At 50.5% G+C, this 11,204-nt stretch overlaps 1 protein-coding gene across 1 annotated transcript; it reads right to left on the reverse strand.

Moving 5' to 3' along the window:
- Positions 1-56: 56 nt before the first annotated feature.
- Positions 57-10,642, reverse strand: Vps51 (VPS51 subunit of GARP complex). The gene is made up of 10 exons (XM_075973219.1): positions 10,347-10,642; positions 9,752-9,881; positions 3,637-3,783; positions 3,342-3,561; positions 2,515-3,232; positions 1,948-2,163; positions 1,576-1,794; positions 1,119-1,240; positions 946-1,033; positions 57-437 (listed from the first exon to the last, which is right to left on the reverse strand). The coding sequence occupies exons 1-10, from the start codon at positions 10,560-10,562 to the stop codon at positions 177-179; spliced, it is 2,337 nt and encodes a 778-aa protein (XP_075829334.1). The 5' UTR covers positions 10,563-10,642; the 3' UTR covers positions 57-176.
- Positions 10,643-11,204: the final 562 nt, after the last annotated feature.

Genomic DNA, 11,204 nt, shown 5'->3' on the forward strand with positions numbered 1-11,204 from the left:
ACTTCGGCGTCAAAACCCCACCCCTGGCAGGCCCCGCCCCTTCAGGCAAGAGGGAGGAGGAGGACACACAAGTTTATTAGACCGGTCCAGACACCCGCCAGCGGGGTGAGGACCGGGTACAGGCTGGGAGGACAGGATAGGACGATGGGGCTGCCTCGTGACGGCATCGGCAGGGCCTAGCCGCGCTCGCAGATGACCTCGACAACACTGGGTTCCATGGGCACTGGGTCCGGACAGCGCAGGGCAGCTGAGGCTACCACTTCATCTAGCAGCAGGTGCACTAGCTCCTCATCAGCCACAAAGCGCCACAAGTAGAGCTGTAGGAAGTGGCAGTCCACCTGCACCTGCTGCAGCCCGAAGCGCCCAAAGGTGCGCAGCCGCACACACTCCAGGAGAGTTTTCAGGCTAATCTTAATGATGCCAGTCAACACCGACACCTGCAAGTGGGCACACAGGGATGTAGCTCAGTAACTGCAGACTTTGGGGGAGGGGCATACACCTAACTTCTGAGCAGAGATTAGGGAAATAACAAAGTAAGACAGAAATTTCCAGGGCCTAGGTGAACAGGGGAGAATCCAATGTTGCCACCAGGAGGGGCAGGGGCAGATAGGCCACAGGGGTCGGATCAGGGATGGGGCAGCAGTCTCCACTGACTACAAAGTGAAAATGGAGGAAGATAGCCCTGAGCTTGGGCCACAGTGGGGCAGAGATCAGTATGTGATGGGGAACCCCTGAAGACTCAGGACTATTTTGGAGACAAGACAAAGAAGACTTGAAGTCAGCATCCAGGCTGGAGCGGCAAGGTGGTTTTGCTCTGGACTGCCTAGAAGCCCTAGAGACAGAGACTAGATGGTCAGGGTGGCAGGTTAGCTCAGATGAGGGCTCTCTGGACTGTTATGGGAGCCAAGCTTCCCCCTGGGATCTAGGCGAGAAGGTAGTTCAGACCTTGTTGAATTCCACAGGGCTGAACACATCGATGCGTTCCGAGAACAGCTTCTGAATATTGCTCAGGAGGTTTGTGTCCATCGGAGCACTGGAAGGTGAGGGAAGAAGTCAGAGCCCATTTTGCACACCCTCCCTCTTTTGTCTATCTCGGGGAGGAGTCCTCCCAGCCTGACCTGGGTGTGTAGCTAGGCGCATAGCGACTCTGCTGCCGAGAGCTGCTGTATACAGAGAAGGTCCTTTTGCTGGAGTCGCTACTCTGGGCTTTGCGGACACCCTCTTCATACAGGAGCCCCACCTAGTGGTGAAAAGAGGCGCTGCAAGGCGAGCATCGGATACAAGCAGCAGCAAATTCCCTTACCCACTAGTTGAAGAATCATAGGTATGGTCACCACTTACACAATCAGGGGAGTGGAACAAGGGCAGGGCAAAAATTAGTCTGAAGCCCAATTTCAGTCCATCCCTGCTACAACTTTCTGGGTGACTCTGGGCCACCACATTCCCATAGGTATGAAATGGGGGTTCTGGTGGCACAATATAGATACAGTCAGACCCCCTTTGCTTGGCCCTTAGAGAGCTGCTATCCAGGGCCCTGCATGCATGCGGGCTCCAGCAGCAAGCCTGAAGCAGCACCTGCACGTCAATAGCTGTAGTGTCCTCTACCACGCGCTTCATGACCGCGCGCACGTTCCGGGGCTCCAGAGTGCTGAGCCAGTCCCGTGTCTCCACACTCTTGCGGAGCATCTGTGATATGACGAGGCCTTGCACCTTCACGTAGTGCGTCAGCAGTCGCCGAGCTGTCTCTCTGGCCTCTGCACACAGGGTACTCACAGGGGTAACTGGAGACTGATCCTACCAGGAGAGCAGAAGACAATGGTATAGGTGCTAGGGAGTTAGGAGGTGAGCGAGCAAATCCTGGGAAGACGCAGACTGCCAGTCTGGCTCTGGCAACAAGAGACTATCCCGCCTCCTGCGTTCCCAGTATTAGCTCCCGCGCCGTTTCACCTGCACCAGAAACTGCTCATCGGTGAGCGTGAGGATATAGGAGATGGTAGCCGTCTCATAATCCAGGCAGAGGCGAGAGAGCAGCAGCAGCAGGGCAGGGGGCGTGGCACCTCCCTTTTCTCCAGGGCTGTCACAAAAGCTCTGGGCCGTCTGGCACATGGAGCGGATGAAACCCACGATGAGGCCCTCACGGACTCCCTGGCTGCAGAACTCGCCCTGTGAAAGGAGGGCCAGATCCATAACCAGTCCTTTCTCTAGGCAGGAGACTCAGCAAGGCCAGAGCATGGAGCAATTCCTGGCCCTTTGCCCTAACCCTTCTCCAAAGGATAGCCTCATCCTGCTTCCCTGCCTTGCAGGTGGTCGGGCTGGCAGGAGTCAGGTCCCTGGCACCCTTTTATCTTTAGCCCAGCTGCGTGGCATTTTCTCCTGTGGACCTACATCCACATCCAGAGTGCCGGGAAAGGACTGTGTGGGGCTGTGACTTGTCCTCAGTTCCCAAGCACTAGTAGAAGGGTGCGGGAGGGCCAGTCTGCAGAAAGAATAACCAAAGACTAGAGAGAGACATACCCGGAAGTAGGGCTTGTTGGAGAAGGACACTTCCTTGGCGGTAAACAGATGCACAGAAGCCAGAGAGGCCTTGATGGGGCTCAGGATGGAGCTGGCCACATTGGCCAGCAACTCAGCCAGGCTGGGGCCCTCCTTCCCAGCCAGGCGAGGTGCCGCCAGGGCCTGGCGAACATCTGTCAGGCAGCTCAGGAAAGCAGCCTTCAGACCCTGCAGATGGTGGCTCAGGCGCTCTCGGGCCACGCGCTCCACAATCTCGGTGGCAGATTCTGAAAGGCCTGCAGCAGCCAGCAGGGCTCCCGGTGCTTGCAGGCGCCGGTGGAAGCGATCGAGTGCCCGTACCAGCAGTGAGTTGTCACTGCCGCCCTGCTCCTGTGCCAGCCGCCGCTCCACCAGTACAAAATAGCGGCCACCCAACTCCCGTGCGAAGGCTGCCAGCTTTTCTGCACCGGCAGGGCCCTGAGCTGCAAACAGCTCCTGGTAGGTCGCTGCCACCTGGCAGAGGCCACCCACAAAGCCATTGCCACCGCGGTCGGTGAACTCTAACACGTCGGGCGCTGGAGGGGAGGGCCCCAGGTCAGTCTCCAGGCTCCTCAGTTCTTCCTCCAGCCGTCCCCGAGCGTGGGCCAGGAACTCCTCGCACAGCTCCTCAGCCGGCTCACCCAGGGCCAGCAGCAGCTCCACACACTCAGCCTGCTCCGGGGCACCCGAGCAACCTTCCCTGTGGGGACAGAGATGCAATGAAGACAGCTGGTGGGGTGCAAGGGAGACAAAATGTGGGGAAACTCTTGTTGTGATTGGAGAACAAGAACCAGGCCTGGAAACCACACCTGAAGCGCTGCCGCAGTTGCTGGGCCAAGCGGGCTGTGATGACCTGGCAGTCATCCTGGATGGCACGGAAGGAGGGAAGGTGCTGGTACTGCTGCAGCACGGCCCTGGCGCGACCCTGGTAACGCACAGCCTGCCCGTAAGCACCCAGCTCCACGCACTTGGTGAGGCGCGACGGCAGCTCAAAAAGAAACTGAAGCTTCCGCAGCAGAGCATGCACCCCTAGGGGACAGGAAGGGTGTGTGAGCGGCAGAGCTCAGGGTAGCAAACTGCAGGTCGGGCGGGTCCAGAGCCCACCTGCTAGCTTGGTGATGCGCTCGTGGCGGTCCTGTAGCGTGGCGCTGATGCGTGCACTGAAGTTGGTGATCACTGCCATGTTGGTAGCCAGCCGGTCCATCTCGTCTTCCATCTTCCGGAAATCATTCTTCATCTTCCGAATGGTGTCTAGAAGGGTAAGTGCCAAGACGGAAATACAGAAATGACCAAGGCAGAAAGTGCGGCTCTCACTGATACCAGCGATTTGCCTGAAATGGCTTGGGTCTTGGCCACAGCATGTATGAGCAAGAGGATTATGATGGTGCAGCAAGCTCTGCTTACCTCTATCCCTGATGCAAAGGGGAGACCCCTTAAAATCGGAGGGAAAATGTTGAAAAATAAATTAAATAACTAAAAACACCCATTCACTACCCTGATTCCGTTTTGTCCAAACTTGCTCTCCATTTTTTTCTTTTCGGTCCCATTTTGTTCTAGAAGGGAACTGATCCCTGGCACCATCAGTACCCACCAGACCTGAGCCTGCATGTGTGAACCTCAGGGTTCCAGGACCCCCTTAACTGACAGAGGTTGCTGCATGCTCCTCTTGGCTCCCTACCTTTGTCCTTCCATATATATATATATATATATATATATATATATATATATATATATAATCCTGGAGCTATTATTGACTAGGACTCCAAATGGAGAAGAAACTCCCACTTCACCTTACTGCCCTGATCCACTCAGGATGACGGATGCACAGAACTACTCTTTGAAGACCCGTAGAAGTAAACCCAGGAACAGGATTCTGGTACCAATGTCTCCCGTCCCAACAACAGCCAAGAGACACTTCACACCAGCTGGAACTTCTTGTGATTCAATAGAACACAAGCTCTGAGCCAGGCGATGGTGGTGCACATCTTTAATCCCAGCACTCGGGAGGCAGAGGCAGGTGCATCTCTGTGAGTTTGAGGCCAGCCTGGTCTACAGAGTGAGTTCTAGGACAGCCAGGGCTACACAGAGAGACCCTATCTTGAAAAATAAAATAAAAACAAAAGGCTCTGCAAAAGCAGGGAGCACCTGTCTGCTCCCTTCTGGGACACCCTCTGCAGGCAGCATGACAGGCAGGAAGCTTGCCCACTCAGACCTCCTTCCCAAATGGCCCAGATTTTCACTGGACTTCTAGAACATGGTATATCTTCTCCAAAGTTCTTTCCCCTTTACCCCTTTCCCCTCGGCCCTTAATGCTTCTAGATCGTCTGTGCCTCCCTCTTCAAATCCCATCTTAGAAGACCACATCTCACCTTTCTGCTGCCAAACTTACTGTCACACCTCTTGGTCTCCTCTTGCTCTAGTCTTCCGAACACAGCCTGGACACTGACAATCAGATGTGCCTTTGGCCTAGTGACTGGTCACTTACCTCCACCTATTCTTACCTCTGCCTCCTCTGGTCCACGTCTCTTGACCATCACCAGACACTGCTCTATCTAAAACCTCAGCCTCAAGTCTTACCTCCTATATCCCACCACCCAGTCTATCTACAACCCTAACCCAAGCTTAACATTTACTTCTATTCTGGCTTTTTGAGACATGGTTTCCCTACGTAGCCCTGGCTGGTATGCAACTTGCTATGTAGACCAAGCAAGTCTCCAATGTACTGTGATCTGCCTGTGTTTGTCTCCCAAGTGCCAGAATTATATTCAAGCACCACATCCAGTTTAACACCTATTCTTTTTGTTTGTTTGTTTGTTTGTTTTGAGACAGGGCCTCAATATGTAGTTCTGACCTGGAATGCACTATGTAGACCAGGCTGGCCTCGAACTCACAGAGATCCCCTTACTGCTGAAATTAAAGGCATAAGCCACTACTGCTGGCCTTCACAACTATTTTTTACTTTAAAAACATGAAGAACATGGTGCTGTGGAATAATGTTCTTGTACCCTATAAAGATTTGTCACTCATATTAGTTTAATAAAACACTGATTGGCCAGTAGCCATGCAGAAAGTATAGGTGGGACAACCAGACTAAGAGAATTCTAGGAAGAGGAAAGGCAGAGAGTCAGTCTCCAGTCAGATGCAGAGGAAGCAAAATGAGAATGCCTTAGTGAGAAAAGGTACCAAGCCACATGGCTAAACATAGACAAGAATTATGGGTGAATTTAAGCTGTAAGAGCTAATTAGTAATAAACCTGAGCAGTAAGCCAAACAGTTTATAATTAATATAAGGTTCTGTGTATTTATTTGGGACTGAATGGCTGTGGGACTGGGTGGGACAGAAACATCTGTCTACACATGGGGCCAGAGAGATGGTTTAGCAGATAAAAGCACCTATGGCTCTTAAAAAGGACCTGGTTTTAATTTCCAGCACCCACACGGTAACTCACATCCAGCTGTAACTCCAGTCCCAAGGAATCTGATGCCCTCTTCTGGCCCCTGCTAACACTACATGCATATGGTACATGGACATACACTCAGGCACGCGCGCGCGAGCACACACACACACACACACACACACACACACACACACACACACACACAAGAACACATGCACAAACACACAAAAAAAATATTTTTTTAAATAAACAAAAGAAAGAACAAAACCAAAACTCAGAAAGCTAACAATCATAATGCAATTAAGAGATTTTGTAATTTTTTGCAAAAAGAAGTTGGCACCAATAGCAAAGGAAACTCTTTACATCAGTCACACAATCCATCAAACCACAGCATTCACACTGCCCCCCCCCATAGGGCCTCTCACATGCCAGGCTCGTGCTCTAGTCTGTTCCACCTTCCTAGTCCTTCCCATTCTTATTGAGTTCATGGTGCCATAGCAAGGAAGGTAGTGGTAAAATAAAGATGCAAGATAGAAGTTACACATGAGCAACAGCGCGGGGAGCAGGGCTGTCCTAAGACAACCCAGCCCTGCAGCACCAACCTGACAAGTTACCAGTTAAAGTCTCAGGTTGGTCAGGACTACATAGTAAGACAATGTGTAAATGCAACAACACAGCCAGGCAGTGGTGGCACACGCCCTTAGTCCCAGCACTGGGGGGGCAGGGGCAGGCCGATCTCTGTGAATTTGAGCCCAGCCTGGTTTATAGAGAAAGTTTCAGGAAAGCCAAGACTATAACAGAGAAACCCTGTCTCGAAAGACCAAAAAGAAAAAAGGAAGAAAGGAAGGAAAGAAGGAAGGAAGGAGACCAAATTGAGATACCATCATTGCTGCTGACTTCACAGCCATAGAACCTTCAGACTGAAAACAAAAGCTGTCCCCTGTCCAAACAAACACAAAGTGACCAGTGTTTGGTAAGAAAGACTCCTTTGGCTGGATGGTGGTGGCCCATGCCTTTAATCCCAGCACTCAGAGGAGGCAAAGGCTGGTCTCTGTGAGTTCAAGGCCAGCCTGGTCTACAGAACGAGTTCCAAGACAAGCTCTAAACCCTGTCTTGAAAAACGAAACAACAACAAAAAGACTCCTTTGGCAAGGCTGGGTCTCACACGTGCTAGACAAGTCTTCTACCACTGAGCTCCATCCCAGCCATTGGCATGCTGCTTTCTGATCTGGCTACTGACTATGTGGACGTGTTCCCTTTGTGGCATCCATATTATGAGTATATTCCAAAAGTCTCAATCTTTTGCTTTTTGTTTTGTCTGTGAGACAGGGTTTCATTATGTAGCCCTTGTTGGCTTGGAAGTCTATTAATTTTCAATAGGATTTACTGCCCAAGATTTTTTTGTTTTGTTTTTTTTGTGGGCTTTTTGAGGACTGGCCAAGCTTTTCTACACTGGGGGTACAACTCTGTATTTCCACTGCTACTTTATCAGGGCTCTGTATCTTCCACATCCCAACCAACATTATTATTTATGTAATTATGGCAATACTAGTGGGTGTGCAGAGAAGCCACACGTCCTTAATCAATAACAATATGGAACATCTTTCCATGAGCTTATTTTTCATTCATGTGATTATGTAATGGGAAGAGCGTGCTGTGCACATGTGAGCAGCTGTGCACTCCACATTTCTCATGTGGAGGTCGGAGGACAACCTTTCGGAGTTGGTTCTCTTACTCAGCCACATGGGTCCCAAGGACTGAACTCAGCTTGTCAGGCATGGCAACAAGCATCTTTACCTGCTGAGTGATCCCCACTGGGTACTTGAAACAGCAAAAACAGGGAGCCAAATGCAGGACTTTCTGCATGTTGGGCAAACTCTTGAGGTACACCTCCAGTCGATATTCTGGTACATATCCACACACAACTTATTGAAATTTTTGTTTTGTTGTGAGACAGAGTCTCTTAAAGCTCAGACTGGCCTTAAATTTCCTGTTTCTACCTCTTCATTGTTTGAATTATGCGGGTGTTCCGTTGTGCCCACTTTGTTCAACTTTTTTTCTTTATTCTTTCATTCATTATGTATACAGTGTTCTGCCTGCATTCTGCCTGCAGGCCAGAAGAGGGCACCAGATCTCATTACAGATGGTTGTGAGCCACCATCTGGTTGCTGTGAATTGAACTCAGGACCTCTGGAAGAGCAGCCAGTGCTCTTAACCTCTGAGTCATCTCTCCAGCCCTCAACTTTATTTTTTTACTTCCTACCCTTCATACTACATCATCTCAACTGACCTATCTTCAAGTTTGCTCATCCTTCTGGTTTCTTTTTCTTTCTTTCTTTCCTTCTTTTTTTTTTGGGGGGGGGGGGCTTTTCTTAAAGAGCTGTGTCACAGCTCTGGCTGGCCTCACAGTCAGAGGTAGACCAGGCTGGCATCACATTCACATAGACCCTTCTGTCTCTCACCACAGCCAGCTCTTCTGCTATTTCAAATCCACTGCTCTGTAGCTCAGTCTGGCCTTGGACTCATGCTAACCTTCTCCCTCAGCTCTGAAATGCTGGCATCACAGACATCAGTCGCCAGTGCCAGTGTATTTCTTGAGGAAATGTAAAACTCTGCCATCTTGCCAAGCCCAGTCTTTGTGGGTTAGCCATCTCAGCTCTCCTAACGCTCACTTTATGATTTTTCCCTTCCTTAGAAAAAAGTTAAAAAAAATACTCAAGTCATCTCTATTAAGCAACAGATAAAGGTCAAACACTATACATACTCTAACAAATGAAAAAATGTAATACTGGCAAAATTCCTGTGGAAAATTCCTCAGCACAGAAATCACTGTCTCTCTTCATCTTGAGGCTAGCATTAACAGACAAGCACCTACTCGATCAACCTGCTTGAAATCAGATAAAGGAGCAGCGAGGATGTGTCACTTAGCCGCCACTGTGACACTGGGAGAGCAGTACTACCTGTAAAGACACATGCCCCCAGACGTGACATGCTCTGTGGCCTGCTTCCCGAGTGCGCTTTAGTGTTATTACACAAACCTCAAGAGTATCTTCTGAAATGAAGCTAGAAGGCAATGGGAGGAGACCTGAGCAGTCAGGCACTAGGGCTGGAGAGACAGTTCAACAGCTGGGAGTGTACTGCTCTTAGAGAGGACCTGAGTTCAGTGCTGAGTGCCCATGTCAGTCAGCTCACAAGAGACTGGAACCCAGCTCCAGGGGACCTGACACCTCTGGTCTCTGGCCTCCAAGGACACCTGCCCTCACACGTACATATCCACACACATAATTAAACACTACTAAATCATAAGGAATGAGGACAGTGAAAGGACGGGAGCGACAAGTTTACCCTCGAGGCAGACTGACCAGAAACAAAAGATACTACTCATAAAATTAAAAAAAAAATTAATTGCCTGTGAGATGGTTTAGCAGCAGGTAAATGTGCCTGTCATCAAGCCTGATGACCTGAGTTCAATCCCTGGGACCCACATGCTGGAGAGAACTGACTCCTGGAAGCTGATACACACATATCCAAGATAAATAAATGTAAAAAGGCAAAAACTAAAATTTACTGAAAGTCCTCAGTGCTTCCTAAACACTTCTGATAAACTCACTTCATTTTATCCTTCCTCCCTTCCTCTGGTCATTAGGACAACCCTCCCATAGTAACCGTTGCTTGCATAAGAGTCTAACCACAGACCAGGATGGGGGTGACAGCGGATTGACGTTGGGAAAGATTATGATCTGGGTCTCTTTCCTTTGATCCGTTTTTCTCAGCAAAGGGGAAAGGTAAGGGCTGGAAGGAGTGTCTCCCAGCGGGATCACCTGTAGCCGAGATGAACTTGTTGTAGTTCTCATAGACCAGGGTCTGCATGTCGCTGTCTAGAGCCCGGATCTGTCGCACCATGTCCGTCTCACTATCCATCAGCTGGGCCAGAGGACATTCTCTACGCAGCTAGAGAAGCAGTTAGGAACAGTCAGTGTTAGTGTTCATTCATGGCCCCCTGCCTTGCCTTAGCAACAGTGATTCCACCTTTATTAGGAATCCCAGATATAGAACCTATAAGTGACAAACTTCAGGGGTTACTAGATTAGACCCAGTTTGGAATTTGTCAGCTTTCAAACTCTTCAGGCTCATCTTAAACCAGGTCCAGTCTAGCGCCTGTCAGGACATGGCCACGCCCACGACCCGGGCCTATCAGAACGTCAGCATCGAGACCACAGACCCTGTATCCCCCTCCCGTCAGTCCTAACCGGTTCAGTGCTCGCTTAGCTCCAGATCTGCCCCTATTGCCCAGTAAGGGCCGTCCTCCTTTTACGAACTCTCGCTCCCCTCACCACATCAACTAACTGCGGGGCATAACCTAGGGTCCAGTAGTATATTGGGGGTCTGGACCCGCCCCACTTCGCACACACACACCTTGTCCAGATAAACTTCCGGGTCGAAGTGCGCCCCATTGAGATCTGTCGGGTCTAGAGAGTCGGGCCCCGCAGAATACCCCGCTGCTTCCCCTTCCGAGAGGCCGTAGTAAAGCTTCAGCATCCCGTGAGTCTTCCGCCGACGCCCCGGAGCGTCCGCCTCGGGTCCTTCTGGGGAGTCCCCGGGCCCGGGCCCCACAGCTGCCGCTGCCGCCATAGCTCCAACCGCAGCAAAAGGCGATAAAGTTGGGGAGGGGAAGGGAAACACTTCCGGGAGCCATACCGTAGTTGAAACCAGGCGGTCCTTTAGGTGAAACGTTCCTCTGCAGTTATAGGACGTGTGAGACTAAAGTTCCGCCTTGCGCTTCTGGAGTGCAGAGGTTTCGCTGAGCTTTTAGCTCCTGTGAATGTGTACGGCTATAAGTCGTGGCGTCCCACTCCTGCATCCCGACAGGAAAGACTCATGGAATATGTGCCTAGATTAACTGAATGGGCATTAAAATTAGGGAATATGCTTCACAGGAGGTCTGCAAAGATCTGAAGTGTCCACTCAGTAGTCTATACTGTGGCTCTAGGGCACTGTTTCCCAAGGTCCTGCGGGGTTTCTGCTCACACTCAATATGAGAACCTCTGTTCTATGGTGCTTTCATAACAGACCCTGCAAACCTGAAGTGGCTGGGGAGATGTGCTGAGTGAGGAGCTGAGATTGATAATTCCTCAATTTCTGATTTAGACAAAAGACTCGGGCATTCACAGAGGCGAAGCTCTCAAGAGAGGAGAGAACGAGGTCAGATTGGAATATGCTGAATTAAATAGAAGAAAATGAGACTTTACCAGTGATGTATGTAAACGTTACCGA

The sequence above is a fragment of the Microtus pennsylvanicus genome, chromosome 5 (assembly GCF_037038515.1).
Source record: "Microtus pennsylvanicus isolate mMicPen1 chromosome 5, mMicPen1.hap1, whole genome shotgun sequence".
In the NCBI taxonomy this organism is placed as follows: Eukaryota; Metazoa; Chordata; class Mammalia; order Rodentia; family Cricetidae; genus Microtus; species Microtus pennsylvanicus.